This window comes from Littorina saxatilis, linkage group LG16 (assembly GCF_037325665.1).
Source record: "Littorina saxatilis isolate snail1 linkage group LG16, US_GU_Lsax_2.0, whole genome shotgun sequence".
Taxonomy (NCBI): Eukaryota; Metazoa; Mollusca; class Gastropoda; order Littorinimorpha; family Littorinidae; genus Littorina; species Littorina saxatilis.
The window spans coordinates 2,689,278-2,714,277 of record NC_090260.1 but is presented as its reverse complement, the minus strand read 5'-3'; the positions used below and the strand labels follow the sequence as shown (position 1 = coordinate 2,714,277).

The following is a 25,000-nucleotide window of genomic DNA, read 5'->3' as shown; positions in this document are numbered from 1 at the left end:
TTGACTGACCGATTAACAGATTAATTGACTGGCTAATTGGTTGAATAAATCCAAAAACAAAGAGACTGCCAACGTTCCAAAATTCAGAATCAAAAAACAAGAAAGGTAGGTTGTTGTTGTTGGAACGTTTGGTACCCAACGGTTGATATATTTGTGAATGTATTGTTTTGTCAATAACAAACGTTCCAACAACCTACCTTTCTTGTTTGTTTTTATTCTGATAGTTAATTGGTTGATTAAATGATTAGGCAGCCAGTTGATTAAGTGAACGAGCAAATGAGAGCGAGAATTCATCAGTGTGTGAGTTTAGTTTTTAACGAACTTTCTGGTTGCCCAGGTACGCGTCACAGGTCAGCGTGGCGCGGTCCGACTTCTGGCCTTTCTCCACCGTCCAATCACCGCCTCCCACGTGAGTCACGTGACACGCTAGCTTACCGACGATACTTGGATGGCTACATAGATTAATTTCTTCCTTTGACTTGAACGGTTTATTCCTGTGGCTTGAGCGGTTTATTCCTGTGGCTTGAACGGTTTATTCCTGTGGCTTGAGCGGTTTATTCCTGTGGCTTGAACGGTTTATTTCTATGGCTTGAGCGGTTTATTTCTGTGGCTTGAACGGTTTATTTCTATGGCTTGAGCGGTTTATTTCTGTGGCTTGAGCGGTTTATTCCTGTGGCTTGAGCGGTTTATTTCTGTGGCTTGAGCGGTTTATTCCTGTGGCTTGAGCGGTTTATTTCTGTGGCTTGAGCGGTTTATTCCTGTGGCTTGAGCGGTTTATTTCTGTGGCTTGAACGATTTATTCCTGTGGCTTGAACGATTTATTCCTGTGGCTTGAACGATTTATTCCTGTGGCTTGAACGATTTATTCCTGTGGCTTGAACGGTTTATTCCTGTGGCTTGAACGGTTTATTCCTGTGGCTTGAACGGTTTATTTCTATGGCGGCTTGAACGATTTATTTATGTGGCTTGAACGGTTTATTTCTATGGTTTGAGTGGTTTATTTCTGTGGCTTGAACGGTTTATTCCTATGGCTTGAACGGTTTATTTCTATGGCTTGAACGGTTTATTTCTATGGCTTGAACGATTTATTTCTGTGGCTTGAGCGGTTTATTTCTGTGGCTTGAACGGTTTATTCCTGTGGCTTGAGCGGTTTATTCCTGTGGCTTGAACGGTTTATTTCTATGGCGGCTTGAACGATTTATTTATGTGGCTTGAACGGTTTATTTCTATGGTTTGAGTGGTTTATTTCTGTGGCTTGAACGGTTTATTCCTATGGCTTGAACGGTTTATTCCTATGGCTTGAACGGTTTATTGTCATGGCTTGAACGATTTATTCCTGTGGCTTGAACGATTTATTCCTGTGGCTTGAACGGTTTATTCCTGTGGCTTGAACGGTTTATTGTCATGGCTTAAACGGTTTATTTCTATGGCTTAAACGGTTTATTCCTGTGGCTTGAACGGTTTATTCCAATGGCTTAACCGGTTTATTTCTATGGCTTGAACGGTTTATTCCTGTGGCTTAAACGATTTATTCATGTGACTTGAACAGTTTATTCCTATGGCTTAAACAGTTTATTTCTAGGGCTTAAACGGTTTATTTATATGGCTTAAACGGTTTATTCCTGTGGCTTGAACGGTTTATTCATGTGGCTTCAACGGTTTATTTCTATGGCTTGAACGGTTTATTCCTATCGCTTCTATGGCTTGAACGGTTTATTCCTATGGCTTGAACGGTTTATTCCTGTGGCTTGAACGGTTTATTTCTATGGCTTGAACGGTTTATTCCTATGGCTTAAACGGTTTATTTCTATGGCTTAAACTGTTTATTCCTATGGCTTAAACAGTTTATTTCTAGGGCTTAAACGGTTTATTTCTATGGCTTAAACGGTTTATTCCTGTGGCTTGAATGGTTTATTCATGTGGCTTCAACGGTTTATTTCTATGGCTTGAACGGTGTCACGTTTCAATATATCACTTAAGGTGATTATGAACCGGTTAATTACTACTAATTAACTAACCACACCACGATCCACTCTCGCAGGCATACAATTAAATAGAGTCAACAAAAGTATAAGTTTCAGACGCCTGTTTATGTATAAACTCTCCACCTCCCTCGAGCCTTCACTCAAAATATGTTCCTTTTACGTTCTCAACACGTAAAAAACCAGTGTTCACTGACAAAATGCCAGTAGTATATAGAAAATTATAGTAACACGCTGAACCCGTGTAAATATAGTTAAATGCGAATGTTCTGTTCGAAAAGCTCTAGTTCGTGCAGGGGTCACACCCCACGTTGTCACTACTCCAATGAAATCACAGATACGAAAAGACAACGGTGGTCAACGGGGTGCGTACGACATGGTGCACTTAGCTTTATCTCTGCTGCTGCTGCTTAGCCGGTATGCTGGTTAGTCGGTTCGCTGGTTAGCCGGTTCGCTGGTTAGCCGGTCCGCTGGTTAGCCGGTCCGCTGGTTAGCCGGTCCGCTGGTTAGCCGGTCTCCTGGTTAGCGTAGCTTCAACAGGTCCCGCCAAAGTCAGCCGTGCAGATGTTACAGGAAACCGAAAGAAACGAACGAAGGCTGCAAACAGAAAGCATCGGTGCACTAAACATGTCAGCTACCCCTCACCCACCACCTTAAAACATGTCATCTTTAAATATCTCATCGAGCACGTGGGCCTGCACAAAACGGACTTTTTACAACAACAAAACAGTCATTTTCCGTCCTTCTCTCCCTATCTGCAAAAACCATATACAGATTAGTATTTTAGCGTCACAGAGAGTAAATTATGCGCTAACCTGGAAAGAACAACAGAGAGTAAATTATTCCAAAAAACACAGACTCATCAACAGCGTTAAATAATGATTTATTACCTCAAAAGCCTATGATTGTACTCTCAATGGAAGCAAAGTCCGCCTCCTCCCTGGAACAGTCTCTGTTCGTCAACAGTGACCAAAAACCTCCAGAACCCCTTGTCGAATCCTTATGCGAAAGCCATCGCCGACGAAGGAAATGTTGACGACTTGTCCTCAGCAAAATAGTGGCAGTGAGGAGGAAATAACTGGTGGAAGTTCCCTTAGAGTGCCGAATATAATATTCGGTGAAAAACCATCATACTCTAGAAACTGTGTATTAGATCCTTCCCCTTCTGCCGCTGGGTGTCAAGTGTGTCGTCCTCGAGTCTCTGACAGACCACCTAGCCAAATACACGTGACTGACCTTGTCACCAAACCAGTCCAGCTATACACAATTCTGCCTCCCCAAGCAGAAAAAAGACACGAGAAACTCAATCCCTGAAAATCCCGTGTGCGCTGTCAGCGAAAAACCGTCAGCCCTATGACAGCAGAAACCTCCACTGTAAAACTCGTGCGCAGCAAACCCTCCGTGTTCATTGAGCACTGTCAGCAACCTCTGCTGTAGCCCAATATCACGTACAGGCGCTTTCTATCATAATCGACCAAGAACAGGCACTCCACTGAGTGACACTTTCTTGGTCTCTGTCACCCGATCGTGACACACCTCCCCTCTTCAAGACGAAACCTCGGTTTCGCTCACAGTCATGTTCTCCTCTACAGCCCGAGAGAGAAAGTCAGCTCCAACATTGTTGGCGCCCGGAATGACGCGTACCGTGAATTGGTACGGTTGGAGAATCAACGCCCAGCGCATAAGTCTGGCGTTTGCCAACCTTGCAACCTGAAGATATTGCAGAGGTTGATGGTCTGTTTCCAGACAGAAAGGTCGTCCTCAAGAACGAGCAACCCCTCGTTTCACCCCTGATAACTGCAACCTTCTCTGTCTTCTTGTCTTTGTTCTTCTGGTCTTTGTTCTTCTCCCCGTAGGCTGTCCTCTCTATGTAGGCGCGCAGCAGGTTGGCGTGGTACAGGCGTGCTTTCCCGTGCATCATGATCCTGTAGTCGTTCTGGCCCACTTTCGCTGTCACCTCAAAAGGTCCTTGCCACTGCAGTTGTAGCTTGTTGTGTTTGACAGGTAGAAGTAGCAACACCCGTTCTCCAATCTTGAAGCTGCGCGGCCGTGCCTTGCGGTCGAATCCTCGCGCGTAACGCTGTGCTGCTCTTCCCAGGTTCTCTTGAGCCAGTTTGCAGGTCTCTTCAATCCTGTTCCTGAGTTCTACGATGTAGGTCGCTGTCGTCTGCACCTCCTCGTCAGCTTCTTCGTCCGTCCAAGCCTGACGCAGGATAGCCATGGGACCGCGTACCTGTCTGCCGTACAACAACTCAAATGGGGAAAAGCCCAAGCTCTCCTGAGGAACCTCGCGGTATGCAAAGAGCAATGCTGGGATGTACCTGTCCCACGTGCGTGGTTTCTCCTGAGCTAGTTTCCTCAGCATGGTCTTCAAGGTGCCATTGAACCTCTCCACCAGTCCGTTGCACTGAGCATGGTAAGGAGTGGTGAAGTGCTGCTCCAGTGATAGCAGTCGTGCTGCCTCCGCCATCACTCCTCCCGTGAACTGCGTGCCTCTGTCGGTGAGTACCTCTGATGGAATTCCCAGCCGGGACCACATAGTAACCAGAGCCTCAGCTACTCGCGTGGCTTCAATCGATTTCAGAGGGATCGCCTCTGGGTATCGAGTAGCGTAGTCCACCATGGTCAAAATGTATCTGTTTCCGTCCTCAGACGCAGGCAAGATGGGCCCGATGATGTCCACTGCCACCCGACGAAAGGGTTCGTCGATGAGCGGCATCTTCTCTAAGGGGACCTTCCTCACCCTTCCTTTGGCAACCACCTTCTGGCACTTATCGCAGGACGCACAGAAACGTCGGACATCCGTGCAGATGCCTGGCCAGTAAAAGTGGCGCCAGACACGATCCGTGGTCTTCTTGGTACCAAGATGACCTCCCAGAATCGAGTCGTGTGCCGTTGCCATGACACCCTCGCGAAACTCGCGAGGCACGACAACCTGTTTGAATGTACCTTCTTGGTTGCTGAACTCCCGGTAGAGCAACTTCTTGTCCCTGAGGAACCTTGACCTCCCATGCTTCCCGCTCAGCTTCACCTTCCCCGACTTCGCGTGCTCCCGAGGAGTTGCTAATGTCGGATCAGATGCCTGAGCCTTCGCGAGAAGCGCGGGGGTCACGTTCCCCAGGGCAGCTCGTGCAGCAGGTAGGGGTTTGAGAGGTTTGTCCTCTCGCTCCGCCTGTGCCCGCGTGAGCACTGAAATGACGTCGGGAGACCAATAAACGGGAACCTCCCTGGTGACGCCGTCCACAAAGTGAACCCGGTTCCCAATGAGCAGGTCGCATGGAGGATCGTCCATGACGACGGCCACAATGGTCCCCGTGAACAACGGTGTTACGACCTTGATCACTGCCGTGTTCAAGTCGTAAGCGTGAGATGCCTCGGCCATTCTCACCCTGATGCTGTCTCCTGTGTAGGCCATAGCTGGAACTAGACTCGCCCGAACCACTATCATGTCTGCCCCTGTGTCCCGCAGACCTTCGCCCTTCACTCCGTTAACGTAGACGTTGCAGTGGGGCTGGAAATGTTTCCTGGAGCACGGAACGCAGAGTTGTGGAATGGTGCATGAGCTCGTGACGTCCCTTAACTCCTCGCTGCCAACAAAGTGTACGCCCTTCTGGTCAGCCTGTCTCCTGTGGCAGTCCTTCTTCACGTGGCCCCGCTTGTTGCAGTAATAACACTGGATGTCAGTTCTGGAACTTGATCCTTTGTGTCCCTGATCGTCCTTCCCGTCCTTGGGTCCTGAAGAACCTGAATTTCCCGATTTTCCCGGCCGTGAGCCTGAAGATTTGCCGGAGATCGCCTGGGCGTCCTCGTGTACTCTGATCCAGTCGGCTGCCTCCTGAGTAGTCTTTGGCTGGTGTTCCTGCACGAAGGTCACCACCTCAGGTCGCAGGCTGGACATCAGTTGTTCCATGACTATGAGGTCGGCAAGGTCGTTGACGGTCCAGTCCTTTTCGGCCATCTCCACCCAGCGCCGCAGGTAGAGATTAAGGCGTGCCACAAACTGATGGCTCAGCTCGCCGCTCAGTCTCTTGCTGTTACGCAGACGTCGTCTGTAGGCTTCCGCAGTCAGGTTGAAGCGCTGGAGTAACGCCTTCTTTAGTGCCTGATAGTCTCTCGCCTCGTCGTCATCCAAAGCGTTGTAGAGCTGCAATGCGCGTCCTTTTAAGCAGGTGCTAAGGCGGCTAGCCCACGTGGCCTCTTCCCACTTCTGGTCAGATGCAATGCGCTCAAACCGGCGTAAAAAGTCGTCGAGCTCGTCCTTGTCATCGTCGAACGTCGGCAGTCTCGTACGGTCGGCAACAAATGTCGGCGCGCTAGCCTGAGTAAGCGTACCCTTCTCGGCCTGTAGCCTAGCTAGTTCTAGCTGGAGTTCGCGATCCGCCTGTTTGTCCTGTCTGTCACGTTCGGCCTGTCGTTCGGCCTGTCGTTCCCTTTCTTGTCTGTCACGTTCATCTTTCTCTTTCTTTTCTTGTCTGTCTCGTTCGTCTCTCCTTTCTTGTCTGTCAAGTTCGTCTTTCTTTTCCTGTCTGTCTCGTTCGGCCTGTCGTTCGGCCTGTCGTTCCCTTTCTTGTCTGTCAAGTTCGTCCTTCTTGTCCTGTCTGTCACGTTCGGCCTGTCGTTCTTGTCTGTCAAGCTCTTCTTTTCTCGTCTGTCGCTCTATGTCTTCCTTACGTTCTAACTCCTTGCGCTTAAGCAAACTACGCGCTCTAACGCGTGCGTCTCGCTCTGTCTGTTCCTCGCTACCAGGAGTCTCAAAAGTTAATCTCTTCGTAGGAGATCCCCCTGTAGCCATGGTTAGTTTAGCAAAGCTTTATCACAAAAGTAAGTCTAACGCAGCTATAGCTAGAATACGCGGTGATGAAAGCGATGGATACAAAAATCCAGCAACCGGAAAATGCAGAAGAAAAAATCCAAACGGTGTAGAACAAATCGCGTAGCCTACTTTATGGCTGCTTTTTGCGGTGAAACAAAGTGTTTCCCACAGCCGTGGCCTACTTTATCGGCTGCTTTTTGCGGTGAAACAGAGTGTCTCCCACAGCCTTGGTTAGGACAGAAGTCCTCGGACCCTTCCCCCCCAAAATTCCAACAAAGTCAAAATATGGAGAAAAATCCAAGTAAAACAAGACGGTAGAAATGTAACCTGTTACAGAATGCGAAACAACAATGTAGAGAAAACTGAGTAAAACGAATAACAAATCCGCTAACCCCGCTCAGCTCTCTGCAACGGAAAACTCTGAACGTACAACAACAAAGATTCACAAACAAAGGAAAGGGAAGTAATCACAGTTAGCGCATACAATAACTCACAAATTACAATTTACATTTCCTGCAAGATGTGAATCGCTTAAGGTGTGGTATATGATCAAAACTATACAAAAAAGGGTAGCACCAAGCAGAAAATAAGTCGAGCACTGACGAGATTATCTGCTCTTAGTTATCCTTAATTGGTGGGTCTTTATCAGTTGGAAATTAACTGAGTAAATCCCGGCTTGGCCCCCATGTGTCACGTTTCAATATATCACTTAAGGTGATTATGAACCGGTTAATTACTACTAATTAACTAACCACACCACGATCCACTCTCGCAGGCATACAATTAAATAGAGTCAACAAAAGTATAAGTTTCAGACGCCTGTTTATGTATAAACTCTCCACCTCCCTCGAGCCTTCACTCAAAATATGTTCCTTTTACGTTCTCAACACGTAAAAAACCAGTGTTCACTGACAAAATGCCAGTAGTATATAGAAAATTATAGTAACACGCTGAACCCGTGTAAATATAGTTAAATGCGAATGTTCTGTTCGAAAAGCTCTAGTTCGTGCAGGGGTCACACCCCACGTTGTCACTACTCCAATGAAATCACAGATACGAAAAGACAACGGTGGTCAACGGGGTGCGTACGACATGGTGCACTTAGCTTTATCTCTGCTGCTGCTGCTTAGCCGGTATGCTGGTTAGTCGGTTCGCTGGTTAGCCGGTTCGCTGGTTAGCCGGTCCGCTGGTTAGCCGGTCCGCTGGTTAGCCGGTCCGCTGGTTAGCCGGTCTCCTGGTTAGCGTAGCTTCAACAGGTCCCGCCAAAGTCAGCCGTGCAGATGTTACAGGAACCCGAAAGAAACGAACGAAGGCTGCAAACAGAAAGCATCGGTGCACTAAACATGTCAGCTACCCCTCACCCACCACCTTAAAACATGTCATCTTTAAATACCTCATCGAGCACGTGGGCCTGCACAAAACGGACTTTTTACAACAACAAAACAGTCATTTTCCGTCCTTCTCTCCCTATCTGCAAAAACCATATACAGATTAGTATTTTAGCGTCACAGAGAGTAAATTATGCGCTAACCTGGAAAGAACAACAGAGAGTAAATTATTCCACAACACAGACTCATCAACAGCGTTAAATAATGATTTATTACCTCAAAAGCCTATGATTGTACTCTCAATGGAAGCAAAGTCCGCCTCCTCCCTGGAACAGCCTCTGTTCGTCAACAGTGACCAAAAACCTCCAGAACCCCTTGTCGAATCCTTATGCGAAAGCCATCGCCGACGAAGGAATGTTGACGACTTGTCCTCAGCAAAATAGTGGCAGTGAGGAGGAAATAACTGGTGGAAGTTCCCTTAGAGTGCCGAATATAATATTCGGTGAAAAACCATCATACTCTAGAAACTGTGTATTAGATCCTTCCCCTTCTGCCGCTGGGTGTCAAGTGTGTCGTCCTCGAGTCTCTGACAGACCACCTAGCCAAATACACGTGACTGACCTTGTCACCAAACCAGTCCAGCTATACACAATTCTGCCTCCCCAAGCAGAAAAAAGACACGAGAAACTCAATCCCTGAAAATCCCGTGTGCGCTGTCAGCGAAAAACCGTCAGCCCTATGACAGCAGAAACCTCCACTGTAAAACTCGTGCGCAGCAAACCCTCCGTGTTCATTGAGCACTGTCAGCAAACTCTGCTGTAGCCCAATATCACGTACAGGCGCTTTCTATCATAATCGACCAAGAACAGGCACTCCACTGAGTGACACTTTCTTGGTCTCTGTCACCCGATCGTGACACACGGTTTATTCCTATCGCTTCTATGGCTTGAACGGTTTATTCCTATGGCTTGAACGGTTTATTCCTGTGGCTTGAACGGTTTATTCCTGTGGCTTGAACGGTTTATTGTCATGGCTTAAACGGTTTATTTCTATGGCTTAAACGGTTTATTCCTGTGGCTTGAACGGTTTATTCCAATGGCTTGAACGGTTTATTCCTATGGCTTCAACGGTTTATTCCTATGGCTTGAACGGTTTATTCCTGTGGCTTGAACAGTTAATTTATTTGGTTGGAAGGATTTATTTCTGTAACTTGAACGATTTATTCCTATGGCTTGAACTAGCTATTTCTATGGCTTGAACTATCTATTCCTTTGGCTTGAACAATCTATTCCTTTGGCTTGAACTATCTATTTCTAGGGCTTAGCTATTTCTATGGCTTGAACTATCTATTCCTATGGCTTGAACTATCTATTCCTATGGCTTGAACTATCTATTCCTATGGCTTGAACTATCTATTCCTATGGCTTGAACTATCTATTCCTATGGCTTGAACTTTAAATTTCTACAATTTGCACTATTTCTTTATATGGCTTACACAATTTATTCCTGTGTCTTTATGTAACCGTCTCGCACTCAGACAAGGCGGTGTGATGATAGTCCGACTTCGCTTTTTATTCACCATAAGGCATAAAGAATCACATGGAAAAAACCCTGAAACACATGTAAATAAAATAATGTAAACGTGGTGTTCTAGTACAATAAAGTTCTAAGATTGTAAATCAATAAATAATTAAATAGTTTACCTCATTTGATTCACATTAACATTAAAACAAATTACAGCTCTCACAAGTAAATGAAGTATGACATATACATCAAATATTCCATTTAGTTCAGCAACATTGCTTCACTGAGACATCGATACAAAACGGCATACACGTAAATATTATATGTATACAATGCAACCAATTTACAATATCAACATGTGAATCTGACATGCTGAGAATAATTTAACATGAACTCCATTCTTAAATAAAGAATGTCACACCGCAATAATAAATATCGCATACCTCAAAAATACTGTAGTTGTAGTTATGAGGGTTTCTCACTCCTCAGTCTGGCCAGGGTATAACCTACAAGCATTACATCAATTATTACTATGTGCACATCATATATGTAGACAATGAAAATAAATATCAAACTCAGGTATTACACAAGCCAACTCTTTGTTTTCAATAATAAAAATACATCATGTGCCTTCTTTCAGTAGCAATTGAGACTGACATTTCCCTAGACACATTATTCAAATAGAAAGTAACTTATGAACAACATGAACGCCATCAAAAATAAAGAAGCTGGCTCCAAACTAGTTTATGTTCACATTCCTTCTTTTCAACTAAATTCCAAAACATTCAAACTGAACTAACTAAACTGGCATACAGTTATAATAAAACAATTTCATTCAACAGTCCTGTCATTCAATTTATTTAAGTCAATCTATTTACTAAAATAAAGCATTCATACTAGCATGATCTCACTTACCAAAACAGCAAAAGGATCGAATCTTGTACAGACAGGTTCAGGTGGTAACAATGCAATGACACTGACAGGTGTCAGCATACCAAAAAATGCAGTGAGCTTAGTTCACTCAAAAAAAGTAGTCTTCCAAGCCAACATTGGCAACTAAACTGCCAATGAGAGTACAGTTTGCATTAGCCAATAAAAACTTGCCATACAAACAATAGGCACTTCAATGAAGCATATTTTAACAAATAATAAGCAGGCAACTGATTCCTGCACAGGCACATGAAAAGATTATTCTTTTAAAGGACACAAACAAATGAAGTTATAAGTCAAAATATAGTGCCTGCCACATTTATAAAGGAGGTACTCGTTAGGAAGTGCAATGTTTGTGAGGATATTGTTCACTTTCTGTACGATTAGTGCTCTTTTTTCAGTGTTTGTGAGGATATTGTTCACTTTCTGTACGATTAGTGCTCTTTTCTCAGTGTTTGTGAGGATATTGTTCACTTTCTGTACGATTAGTGCTCTTTTCTCAGTGTTTGTGAGGATATTGTTCACTTTCTGTACGATTAGTGCTCTTTTCTCAGTGTTTGTGAGGATATTGTTCACTTTCTGTACGATTAGTGCTCTTTTCTCAGTGTTTGTGAGGATATTGTTCACTTTCTGTACGATTAGTGCTCTTTTCTCAGTGTTTGTGAGGATATTGTTCACTTTCTGTACGATTAGTGCTCTTTTCTCAGTGTTTGTGAGAATATTGTTCACTTTTTGTACGATTAGTGCTCTTTTCTGAGTGTTTGTGAGAATATTGTTCACTTTTTGTACGATTAGTGCTCTTTTCTCAGTGTTTGTGAGGATATTGTTCACTTTTTGTACGATTAGTGCTCTTTTTTCAGTGTTTGTGAGGATATTGTTCACTTTTTGTACGATTAGTGCTCTTTTCTCAGTGTTTGTGAGGATATTGTTCACTTTCTGTACGATTAGTGCTCTTTTCTCAGTGTTTGTGAGGATATTGTTCACTTTCTGTACGATTAGTGCTCTTTTCTCAGTGTTTGTGAGGATATTGTTCACTTTTTGTACGATTAGTGCTCTTTTCTCAGTGTTTGGGTCCTAGTTGTACGATAGTTAGTTAGACAAGGGGGTGCGTGAATGTGTGTGTGTGTGTGTTATGTGTGTGTGTGTGTTATGTGTGTGTGTGTGTGTGTTATGTGTGAGTATGTGTGTGTGTGTGTGAGTATGTGTGTGTGTGTGTGTGTGTGTGTGTGTGTGTGTGTGTGTGTGTGTGTTATGTGTGTGTATGTGTGTGTGTGTTCTTTCTCTGTGAGCGAGTAAATCTGTTTATTCCCCCCTCTGCTTCTTTACCTCTGTAAACTTGTAGAGCTAGTTATTTTTCGATAATGACCCAGCAATCAAACAAATAACGACCCAGCAACAGCCTGAATCCTCGATAGTGCAATGGGTTGAGAAGCTCTTCTGTTTCGGTACTACTTTTTGCGACTGAAAAGTTCCGAACGCTCTAATGTAAAGTATACATCTCTGGAGCAAACAATACAAACATACCGCATTTAAATTAACAACTACAGGCCTGAACACATGAATCTCCATATAAAATCTAGATCTGCCGTGCACAAACGTTCACAAGCAAATTCCCAAGGCAAGTAACTCATACTTTGTCTAGCGACAAGAATAGTTCCTCTTCTTTTCACTCAGTTTCTTCGACAACACAGACTGCAATCCGACGGTCAGCTTTCAACAATATTTCATTTTATAAACAGATCACACGCAACCAAATGCACACATCTCATCAATTTAAACAACATAAGGCGGTTTCATACACTATTTCCCCCAGAAAACTGAACTTCATACAGTAATTAACGTTGGAACACGGGTGCAAAAGTTCGTCTGCTAGTCCCATTTGACAAAAGAACATTATCCTAAGCGATACTAAAACATAAACAGAACACACAATATCTGCCTTTACCGCCACAGCAGAATAACAGCATTTATTCCCCCCTCTGCTTCTTTACCTCTGTAAACTTGTAGAGCTAGTTATTTTTCGATAATGACCCAGCAACCAAACAAATAACGAGCCAGCAACAGCCTGAATCCTCGATAGTGCAATGGGTTGAGAAGCTGTTCTGTTTTGGTACTACTTTTGCGACTGAAAAGTTCCGAACGCTCTATACGTACGAAATATACATCTCTGGAGCAAACAATACAAACATACCGCATTTAAATTAACAACTACAGGCCTGAACACATGAATCTCCATATAAAATCCATGAGTTAGGTTGTTTTCTGAATCTAGATCTGCCGTGCACACACGTACCGTTCATCACAAGCAAATTCCCAAGGCAAGTAACTCATACTCTTGCCGACAAGAGTAGTTCCCCTTCTTTTGACGCAGTTTCTTCGACAACACTGACTGCAATCCGACGGTCAGTTTTCAACAATATTTCATTTTATAAACAGATCACACGCAACCAAATGCACACATCTCATCAATTTAAACAACATAAAGCGGTTTCATACACTATTTTCCCCAGAAAACTGAACTTCATACAGTAATTAACCGGTTGGAACACGGGTGCAAAAGTTCGTCTGCTAGTCCCATTTGACAAAAGAACATTATGAGGGCCCCAAAGGGTTTAAAATCGTGATCGTGATTGGCGTTTTTTGACCTTTCTGTGACCGTGATTGCCGAAATTTCCATTTCTGTGATCGTGATGGGACTTTGCCCGTGATCCGTGATGACAAAAAAATCAAGTCTCGTGATCGTGATCGTCATTTGTTTTCGTGATCGTGATGGGCATTATTGCAAAGCATTTTATTTTCAACGTACATTTTTCACAGCTGTATCACTCTATGATCCTCTATTCGTCAAGGAGCTAATCCCGATTGAAGGGAAGCAACAACACATTCAGAAATATGATTTTGACAGCGATTGCTTCCCTTTAAGAGAACTAATCGCACAAAAAAAGAGATCCAATCAGAAGGCGAATTGCAAAAGTCTGCCAAACTTCATCCAATGGAAGGGCTTCGTGCTAAAGTTTTGAGTGCATTCAGTCAAATTCGAATTCGAAGATCAAAAATGGCGTGCAGCGGTACTGTCATCGAACTTCTGTTATATTTTGTGGATTCAAGCCAGACCAAAGCAGGCGGCGAGAATGCCTTCCTTGATGGAAAGGTCAGGCTACGGGTCCGTCTTTCCGAAGACGAAATGTCAAGGTATGTTGATCTATTCAGGGCCGGACTAGGTAAGTACTAGGGGTGGGTGGGTGTTACAGATGGGTCCAGGGGGCAAAGCTGAACGTTTTTTGATGTTTCTGGAGGGAAAGGAAGCCTCTCCTTGAACGAAAAAGGCAAATTCGACAGCAAGCTGTATTGGCAATGAAGAAGAATTGAGATTGTAAGGACTCATACTTTTCATTACAAAAATCGTTGAAGAAAAATGTCTTTCGAAAGGGGGTGAGAGGTGCAATTTCTCCTCGGATTTCATGATGATCCAGATGCACCCCCCCTCCCCCCCCCAAAAAAGCGTTTGGGAGGTACATGCTTAAGCCAGAGGGGGGGGGGGGGTGCGCAACCCCTGAAACCCCCCCCCCCCCTCCCATAGTCCGGCCCTGTCTATGTTGCTCTATGACTGTTCTGAATGTAGGCAAAGATCTTGAAATTTGTTCAAGATCTTTGAGTTTGATTGAGATCATTGACATTGTCGACATTGCCACGTCCGGCTGTCACTCGCTCAGTGTGACCTCGACTGGCTCGAGTCTGATCGAGTCTGCGTGTAGCCAAAACCGAAACTAGAAATGTGTTTTTCATCCCAGCAACGTGGACACGCTTGGCATAGATTCTAATTGTCGCTTCTTTGCATTAAGCTTGGATTTATTTTAGCGCCTGTAAACTTATCAACAATGGGTTAAATTCAGGAACTATGGCGGGGAGACGTGCCAGTTTGGGTCACTTGATCCTCATGTCAAAGTCGATCAAAGTCATGTTCGTTGGAGATTTTGATATTATAGACTTTACCATCACACATACATGTACTTTAATTTCAATCCACCCAATAGTTTTTGAGAAAATGGGTTTAAAAGATTTAGCTCTGGAAATGTGAAATTGTGCAAGTATATATTCATGTGTGTGAGTGAGGGTGTGGGAGTTGAATGTGTATGAGTGTATATTCCTTCACCCACCTTCATGATTCTTAGACTAACCTTTAGTCAGGATTATAGACTCTACCATCACACATACATGTACTTTAATTTCAATCCACCCAATAGTTTTTGAGAAAATTGGTTTAAAAGATTTAGCTCTGGAAATGTGAAATTGTGCAAGTTATTCATGTGTGTGAGTGAGGGTGTGGGAGTTGAATGTGTATGAGTGCAGGGGCGGATTAGGGGGGGGGGGGATTACAGGGGTTCCGGACCCCCCCCCCCGGCTGTCAAAAAAAATTTAATACTAACTTTAAAAGAAATAATGAGTGGCTGCTGACACCAGTTGATCATGTTTAAAATCAAGGATAAGCCATAAATTGTTCATAAAATAGCTAAAACTCTTCAGCTTCTGGGGGGCTAAGCCCCCCATACCCCCCAACGGGGCCTTGCCCATGTACCCCACAAGGTCTGCCCCTGGACCCCAGGTTGTAACCCCCCCTCTGGCTTAACTGCTCCGCCCCTGGAGTGTATATTCCTGTGAGTGTCTGTATGAGAGAGAGAGAGAGAGAGAGAGAGAGAGAGAGAGAGAGAGAGAGAGAGAGAGAGAGAGAGAGAGAGAGCGAGAGAAAAAACAATGAAAACAACATTCTTGTTACTGATTACAAATCATGATATGTATTTCTATGTGTGAATGAAAGAGAATTAAAAAAAAAATAATTAAAAAAAGTGCAACAGTTGTCACTTTGTGTTGAATAAACAATAGATCCAGAGGAGCGAATAACTGTGTGGTTGTGTTTACTTTGACACGTGCTTTCTGTACCTGCAACTTTTACCGTGACCGTGATTTGCCACTGGTGTTCGTGATCGTGAAAACAAAAATCAAGGTAACTGTGATCGTGAAAGCTAAAATTTCCCTTCCCGTGATCGTGATGATACCCCCCCTTTGGGGCCCTCCATTATGCTAAACGATACTAAAACATAAACAGAACACACAATATCTGCCTTTACCGCCACAGCAGAATAACAGCATATCTGTGTACTTGATTTTAGTCTAAAACAGGGAAACTGACAAGAAGTGTTAACAGAATGGAATGATTTGCACAGAACTATACAACCGCGCATTAATCGATCGCCTGCGCAGGTTGACTGGTTGAGTGATTCGGATTCGATCAAACTTTCGCACAAAAACTCCTGTTTTCTTTGAATAACTGAAGAAAGGAGGAATACGTACTCTTCTTCTGTTTTCGTTAGAGAAGAAATGCGTTTCCGTAGCAGTTATCACCTTTCCGCTAAACACGGCCACGTATACTACACGTATCTTTCTTGTCAAGAGCAAGTGATAACATTGTGTTGACCTTGTTGTGACCTTGATGTGACCTTGTGGTGACCTTGCTGTGACCTTGTGGTGACCTGATGTTTACCTTGTGGTGACCTTGTTGCAGGCTGCTCTCCCCTGACTCCACGCGTCACGTGTTTTTCAAGGACAGCGAGCAAGGTCAAGGTCAGCACACTGTCCTGTCCCGCTCTTCACACAAACATGACGGTCCGCGCCGAGCCGGCTCCCTCGCCACTCTGGAACGAGGCTCGCACAATCTGACGTCACTCTACCGGCCTCGATCTCGCTCCCTCAAGGCGTCAGAAAGTGGACTCGTGACGTCACTCTACGCCCCGTTTTACATGGAGCTGTTAAAGTGAGTCATAGTTCGCGTAGAAAAGTAGCCAAAGAATGTTTGCTGAATAAACTGTGTATCTTAGGATTGTCTTGAAGCCAGTGTTTTCCCCGGGAAAGTAACAAGAAACGCGTCCAGGTTTTACACCGACTACCTGCACACCTCCACTTGGACACGTACCAACACTCAACAGCCTGGCTACGTTCAGTGCACAGTGCAAATGTTTGCTGAATTGATCACACTTCTTCTTCTTCAGCGTTCCAGAATGTTCTGGTTACGTGTGAGCTCATTTGCCCATTGGGGTTCCCCACACTATGCTCTGAGAGCCTTGTCAGCTCACTCCGCTTTCGTTGAGTAGGCATGCTGGGTATTTTCGTGTTTCCATAACCCACCGAACTCCGACATGGATTACAGGATCTTTTCCGTGCGCACTTGGTCTTGTGCTTGCGTGTACACACGAAGGGGGTTACGTCTGCACATAAGTTGACCTGGGAGATCGGAAAAATCTCCACTCTTAACACACCAGGCGGCAGCGACCGAGATTCGAACTCACGACCTCCCAATTAGGAGGCCGACGTCTTACCACCACGCCACTGCGCCCGTCATTAATCACACAGACGTTAAGTGTGTTGAGAAATCTAAAAGAGTACAGGAACTTAAGGTTCACTTGGATGATGAAATTCTGTATATTATCAATGTTTACAGTCCCACAACTGTCAATGAAAGAAGATCATTTTATAAGTTTCTCATGAATTATATGAATGAAAAAAACGATGTTAGAAAAATAGTTTGCGGAGATTTTAATTGTGTGTTGGACAATAATTTGGACATTATAAGTGGAGGAAAACATTGTGAAATAGACGTAAACAATTTTAAGAGTTTATTGAATGAACAAGGTTTGAATGATGTATGGCGTTTGTTTCATGCAGAAGATAAAGAGTTTACGTGGTCTCGCAAGACACCTTTTATTGCGAGGAGACTCGATTATATTTTAGCATGTGATGCTGTATTGAACCGTTCTAATAATTGTAAAATACAATCAGTAGCACAAACCGACCACAGAATGGTAATTATGTATTATAATTTAACACATATAGTAAGAGGTCCTTCGTATTGGAAATTTAATGACAGCCTTTTGCGTGATTCTGAGTTTGTTGACAAAATGAATGTGTTTTTGGAACAGTATATGAATGATCATTTCGAGGACAACCCCCACGACAAATGGGATTTCTGTAAAATTCAGATAAGGGAATTCTGCATACGATTTAGTAAAAATAAACATAAGCAAAACAATGATAATAAATCTATGTTGCAAAAGCAACTTAACGAAACAGATAAGAAATTGTCAATTGATACAAAAAATCAGGATTTGTTAACACAAAGAGAAAATTTAAAGCACAAACTTGAAATATTCAATATTCAAGAAGCAAAGAGTGCACAAGTAAGATCGCGAGAAAGATTTATTGAACAGGGTGAGAAAAACACTCGCTACTTCCTGAATCTTGAAAAGATAAGAGCAAACGTTAAGATAATGGACAAATTAATGGATGATTCCGGGAATATGATTACATCACAAGAAGAAATAATGAAAGAGCAAACAAAATTTTATCACGATGTATTTGGAAAAAATATTGATTTTGACGAAAATAAAGCTGAACGTGAAGTTGATGGATTAAATATTCCACAGTTAACACAAGAACAGAAAGTTGACATGGACCGTGAATTTACTATTGACGAAATTGGCAGAGCATTACAGTTATTGAGGAACGGATCATCGCCAGGTTTGGACGGGCTTACAGCTAGTTTCGTGAAGTTTTTTTGGCCGAGCCTAAAGACGATGGTTTTCTATTCTTTACAAACATCCTTTCAAGTCGGTGAGATGTCGACAACACAAAAAAGAGCAGTTATTTCCTTACTCCACAAAGGAAAAGATTTACCACGGGACAGCCTAATTAATTGGAGACCAATTTCGCTAACAAATACTGACTATAAAATATTTGCAAAGTGTTTAGCAATTCGTCTTGCATCTGTCATTACTGATATTATTTCAGAAGATCAAGTCGGTTTTATTAAAGGGAGACAATCAAGCGATGTTATTCGATTGATTGATGACGTAACAGATTTTATGAATCAGAAAAATGAACCAGGCATTTTACTTGCCCTTGACTTTTCACGTGCTTTTGACTCAATTTCCAAAGATTATATGTATTGGGCATTTAGAAAATTTGGTTTCGGTGATAACTTTTTGAATTCCGTAAAAATGTTAACGAATAATACCACAAGTTGCATCAATTACATGGGATGGATCTCTGAGGAATTCGACGTATTAACCGGAATTCGTCAGGGATGTAATTTTTCACCGATGGCCTTTGTCCTTGGCCTAGAACTTTTAGCCATTAAGATACGCAGTGACCCAAATATAAAAGGCTTAAAATTCCCGTCATTTCATTCAAAAACCAATTTGGAATATATTTTAAAATTGGCAATGTATGCAGACGACGTAACAATGTTCCTTAAAGATAAACACGATCTCCAACAAGTACTGTTAATAGTAAAGCAGTTTTCATGTATTTCAAATTTACATCTGAATGAAAATAAAACAGAGGCAATGTGGCTAGGATCCATGAAGAACAGTCTTGAGCAATACTGTAATATAAGATGGAAAAAACAGTTAAAAATTTTGGGTATAATATTTAGAAACGATATCGGTGCTTCTGACATTGAAGAGAATTGGTCAGTACGGTTTGATAGAATTGAAAGAATTGTTGGAATGTGGTCAAAACGGAATTTAAGCATTAGTGGTAAATTGTGTATAATTAAAACTTTTTTGATATCCCAGTTTGTATATGTTTTGCAGGCACTCTCTGCACCGACAAAAGTGCTTAATAGATTAAATACTATCCTTTTTAAATTTTTGTGGAAACGGAAGTACTCAAATAGTAAAGCTTTTGAAAAGGTGAAACGAACAGTTGTATGTAATAAAATAGAAATAGGCGGTATTAACATGATAAATATGCATGATATGCAGACATCCTTTTTGTTATGTTGGGCAGCCAGGTTACAACAAACAGATTTTGCAAATTGGCAATTGATTCCAAGACATTATTTTGAGGTTCTTGGAAGCCAGCTGTGTTGCTTTAAATCAACTGCCAAACCGAAACAGTTTATTGGTCTGACCAGAGTTAAATCAAAATTTTGGCAACAAGTTTTAAAAATATGGATTGAGAACAGATATTTATTTCCTGTTCAAAAAGAAAGTATTTTTGATCAATGTTTGTGGAATAATGCAGATATTATTTTTAGAAAGAATGTGTTGTGTTTTGATAAATGGATTGAAGCCGGTGTGAATTGTGTACGTGATGTATGGATAGACGAAAATATTGTGTCATTTGAACATATTTGTGCCATTGTCGGATATAGTGCCACAAGGCTGTTTGAGTACAACGCTTTGCACACGGCCCTCTGCGCGCGAGCACTGCGAGACAACACAGTTAAAGAAGACGCGGGTGACGAGCCTCCTGCGACCTGTTTTCAGGGCGTGCTAAATAACCCTTCCCCGAAGAAATTTCGTGCGATATTAACGCAATCCAAAGCCAGTGAACCCTGCTCTGTAAAATTTTGGTCCCACAAATATAACATTTCCATTGACGAAAAGTATTGGGTCCTGGCAAGTGCATGTACAAGCGAAGAAAGATTAAAGCTACTCAAATGGAAAATTTTACATAATATTTATCCAACAAATATTTTATTGCATAAAATGAAGTTAAAAGAAAATAGTTTATGTAGTCTTTGTAATGAAATGGATTATATTGAACACTTCTTTTGGAAATGTAGCAAAATGAAATTGTTTTGGGAAAGTGTTAGAAGATGTATATTTGTTAATACGGGAGAAAATATTATATTAACAGAAAAAGATGTATTGTTTGGTTATTCTCCAGAAGTGCAAACCCCCACAAACAAAATTATTAATCATATTTTGCTCATTTCAAAAATGTGTATCAGTAAGTACAGATATGGTAGGCCTATTGATATAAATGTGATGTTAGGATATGAATTAGCGTTGAGATATTTCAGCATTGTGTAAATATTGAAGGATGAATGTTGATACGTTATTGACGGATGCTTGAATTTTTTGATTAAAAGCCCCACAATGATGTGCTTGGCAAATTTAAAAAAAACAAAAAAAAAAAAAAAAAAAAAAAAAAAAAAAAAAAAAAAAAAAAACAGACAATCACGATCATGTGTGGAGCTAAATCTAAAAGCGCTTTGCAACGAAAAGTTAGCAGCACATAACTGAACATAACGTGTTCTGGGAGCAGCACAAATATGTGTTCCTCGGGTGAAAGCAATCCTTGACTGAATGGGACTGACTTGTGTTGCAGTCACACCGGGACACTGGTCAACCCTCAGCGACAGGACCTGGGCATGAAGACCTTCAACAGGTAAACAATCCTAGGTCTAAACAACTGCAGGTACTGATCAACTCATTGGTCAAAACGAGTGTCGATCAGGTGTGAGAGAGAGAGAGAGAGAGAGAGAGAGAGAGAGAGAGAGAGAGAGAGAGAGAGAGAGAGAGAGAGACTCAGACTCAGACTCAGACTCAGAACTTTATTACAAAAGGATAAAGGTTTTAGGCAAAGCCTATTCTTCCAACCTGTCCTTTATACAACACATAAAGACAGACGCACATTACAAATATAAATTCAATCATATAAAATACAGAAATACATTGTACAGAATGCAACACAATGTGCATTTAAGGAATTACATAAGGAGAACTCAAAAAATTGCAAAATTACATTGACATAGTTATACCTTTCATTTGGGAATAAGTTGCTCCGATCAGCTACACATCCGTTAACATTAGTACAAAATGTTTAACAAAATAACAATCGAACAAGACATTTCATTCACGAATGATGTGTGAACGTGACTGTCTCTTAAACATTTTCACTGAAGTTGCATTTCTTATCTGTTGGGGTAAGGAGTTACAGAGAGACGCTCCCGAAAAGGCTAAACTCGATTTGTAGAGGTCTTTGCGAGGTATAGGAGGGATGATTTTTTGGGACCCATATCTTTTTGTGGCATGTTTGAAATGTGATTGCAAATATTTAGGACAGTCGTCATTTAGAATTTTATACATGAACACAGCCTTGTTTAACGTCAACTGATCTTTCAAGGGGAGGAAATTCAAGAGCTTTAGTTTATCATCCGTGGACCTATTCAAATCATGCAGAATAAGTTTTGCAGCTCGGCGATGCAGGGAATTGAGTCTTTTTAAATGAACATCACTGCAGTTATCCCAAAGTGTCGATGCGAAGTTTATATGAGGCATTATGTGGGCGTAATAGAACATTTTGAGTGCTGCAGAATCAGCGTAATGCCTTAATTTTGATAACAGGTACACATTTTTTGATACTAGTTTGCAAATATTACTCAAATGAGTTTGCCATTTCAACTCTTGATCAATGGTAACACCCAATAATCTATGTTCCCTAACTTGCTGCACTTGAGTTGAACCAACTGACAGTTGTAATTGTAAAGGACTTAATTGGTGTTTTGTCTCGTGGTTATCACCATACTCTTTGTTTTAATCGGATGAATGATCATTGCATTAGAAACGCACCACTCAGTGATTTCATCCACACTTGTTTGAAGAGAAGAGTTGACGGATTCCAAAGATTTTTGACTGGTGTGAACAGAAGAGTCATCCGCGTGAGGGAGAGAGACAGAGACAGAGACAGAGACACAGACACAGACACAGACAGACAGACAGACAGAGACAGAGATAAATATATTTAGGGAGAAAGATAGAGAGAGAGTGAGAGAGAAAGTGTGTGAGTTTATGTGCGTGCGTGCTTGTGTGCGTGCGTGCTTGCGTGCGTGTGTGTGTGTGTGTTTGTTTGTGTGTGTGTGTGTGTGTGTGTGTTTTTGTGTGTGTGTGTGTAAGCTTGCCTGTTTTTGTGTGTGTGTGTTGTGTGTGTGTGTGTGTGTGTGTGTGTGTGTGAGTGTGAGCGTGTGTGTGTGTGTGTGTGTGTGTGTCTGTGCGTGCATGTGTGTGCGTGCTTACGTGCGTGTGTGTGTGTGTGTATGTGTATGTGTATGTGTGTGTGTGTATGTGTATGTGTGTGTGTATGTGTGTGTGTTAGTATCAAGCAATGTATAGAAATGTGCTGTCGCTGTTTTCAGGGAGGCGCTGCAGCGTGGCCGGGACCCCTTCCTGTGGAGAGCAGGCAGGGCGCATGCGCATCCCGTCACACAGTAGAGGGTGGGGACTTGAATGAATAGAACTGGGCAACGTTATTGTACACATCTATGTAATATCAATGTGATATCTCTGTGATTTTTTCTGCGATATCAATGTGATATCAATGTGATATCAATGCTGAATTTTGAGTTGGCAGCGTGGTAGTACATATCAATGAGAATCTTTAATTATGATATCGTTGCTGAATTAAAACAGGATAACGTGATTGTACAGATCAGTGGGATATCAATGTGATATCTATGTTATATCAATGTGATATCTATGTTATATAAATGTTGTATCTATGCGATATCAATGTGATATCTATGTTATATTGCTATTTCATATGTTACGTGGATTTCCATTGGTCAATTGGGCAAAACTGAGCTCAGTGCAAAAGTGATATCGACGACATTTCCGTCGATATCAGTTTTGATATCGGCGACCTCTTTATTGCTTCCCCACTTCAAAAACAAAAACACCTAAATTTAAAAACAAACACATATGAAAATGTAATTATCCCAGAATTTAGTTGAGCAAGTGACTGAAGACTTTTTGAAAGGAAAGACATTTTAAATTACTGAAAAGTACAAGAAAAGAGTGAACAAAAAGAAATAATAATCAGAGGGAGGGATATGCAACAGCCAAAACTGAGACAAATACTTTTGTAATTTCTTTACAGTAAATACAAAATGTCCAGAGAATTAGCAATATATCTAACATTGACTGACTGTGTGATGATATCTTCTGCTATTGGTCTGTTTCGACAGTGATATCAATATCTCGACCTCCGGTCTCGATTTTGATATCACTGTCTCAACAGACCATAGCAGAAGATATCAGCACACAGTCCGTCAATATTGGGTAATATCAATGTTGTATCTATGCGAAATCAATGCTGAATAAAACTTGGCATATTGATTGTACTAGCAATGTGATATCAATTTGCTATATATGTGATGTCAATGTGCTATATATGTGATATTGTTGCTGAATAAATCTGGGCAACGTGATTCTACATATCAATGTGTTCTACCTGGAATAGCTGTCTATTTTCCTCATTTTCACGAGTTTTCATTCATACATATCCAGTTGGAGAATACAGCTCATGTTCCCCATGCCATAAATCGTTTTAAACTTGTATTTAAACAAAATGTATCAAACAGACAATTAAAAAAAAAGCATGCAACAATTAAACGTCGAAACTAACAAACAGAATAAAACAGACAACTAAACAAGGACTTGCACTTTGTGTATACACTTCAAGCATCCATTGTGTCATATGTCGAGGAGGATAGTGGGGCCAAATGCCCCGGAAATCAGATCAAATGTCATTAACACACACCTTAAAGGTGGTGTCTACATTTTTGCTTTTTTTCAATAATCTTATGGTTAGATTTCGCTCAAAAGTTATGTCAGATGATGAATGAACCATGGGGAAAAAATGCATAGAAAAAATATTAAAACAAGTTTTTATTTTTGAGAAGTGTCAGTAACACTTCCAATGTTTTGATTTCCATGTGCAGAGAGCATGTGCTTTGACTATAAATATCGACCAATCCAATTCATGTCACTGTGCTGACAGCCACACCCACACAATCACAGCAAAAGTTTGACACTGGGTATTGGAGTGCTGTCCTCGATTTCTTTTTAAAATGCATGGTATTCGAGTGGAGTTTTGCATCGGAATTTGGCAAATAAAGATATCCTACTACGTTGAATTACTATAATGAATTTTCAATCGGCTACCCTGGCTTCGTCCCCTGATCGAAGGGGGTGTATTTTTGATATTTGCAGGGAATAGACTCAGTCTTTCAATGGTCAAATTCCGATGTCTGTATACAAATGTAGACAAGGACCTTTAACATTTGTGGCGGAGACATCAGCTGATAACGATACTTATGTAAGCTTGGGAACGACAGTTGCGGTGCGCATGTGCTTTTGTGCATCCGTTTGGGCTTGTGGACTCGTGGTGCCTCTGTGCTGTCGGGGATCCACTGGGGTTTCCGAGACTGTGTTTTGTCTTTGTTGGAGTGTTCTGGTGGAGGAGCCGATTCTTGGATTTGCATGGGTGGAGCGGGGTTTTTTTTTTTTGGTGCGGGTCTCTGGAGTGAGGTTGTGATTGGTGTTTTTGTGGGCGGGAGGCGGTTGACAGGTGGCTTTGTTCCATCTTCCTTTTTCTCTCCTCCGCGATGTGGTTTTGAGTGGTTGAGGGCGATGTTGGATACCGGGTGGGGAGGGTGGGGGTGCCCGACGCCCCTCTGGTCTGGTTGAACTCGTTTTAATCTTGTGATGCGGGCGCGCGGGATGTCGTGGGCCGCTGATGCATTCTTTATGCTTGGAGTTCTGGAGGGAGACAGCGTGTGTTTTTTCGCGTGTGTTTTCTGG

The 25,000-nt window shown here is 42.2% G+C and overlaps 2 protein-coding genes and 1 long non-coding RNA gene across 3 annotated transcripts in view; 2 read left to right on the top strand and 1 right to left on the bottom strand.

Moving 5' to 3' along the window:
- LOC138950206 (uncharacterized) overlaps nt 1-25,000 on the top strand; it is a 596,636-nt gene that overhangs the window by 288,977 nt on the left and 282,659 nt on the right. The window lies entirely within an intron of this gene.
- LOC138951438 (uncharacterized) overlaps nt 1-25,000 on the top strand; it is a 27,267-nt gene that overhangs the window by 2,237 nt on the left and 30 nt on the right. Inside the window, exons 2-5 of the mRNA XM_070323041.1 lie at nt 338-409; nt 16,138-16,386; nt 20,748-20,807; nt 22,555-25,000. The exon at nt 22,555-25,000 is cut by the window's right edge and continues 30 nt beyond it. Of these exons, the coding sequence (XP_070179142.1) occupies nt 338-409; nt 16,138-16,386; nt 20,748-20,807; nt 22,555-22,630 (457 nt within the window). The 3' untranslated portion in view covers nt 22,631-25,000. The remainder of the gene's footprint in view (nt 1-337; nt 410-16,137; nt 16,387-20,747; nt 20,808-22,554) is intronic.
- On the bottom strand, nt 9,645-10,839 carry LOC138951570 (uncharacterized). Its single transcript, XR_011451176.1, has 3 exons — nt 10,563-10,839; nt 10,091-10,153; nt 9,645-9,734 (listed from the first exon to the last, which is right to left on the bottom strand). It is a non-coding gene; the product is annotated as an uncharacterized lncRNA (long non-coding RNA).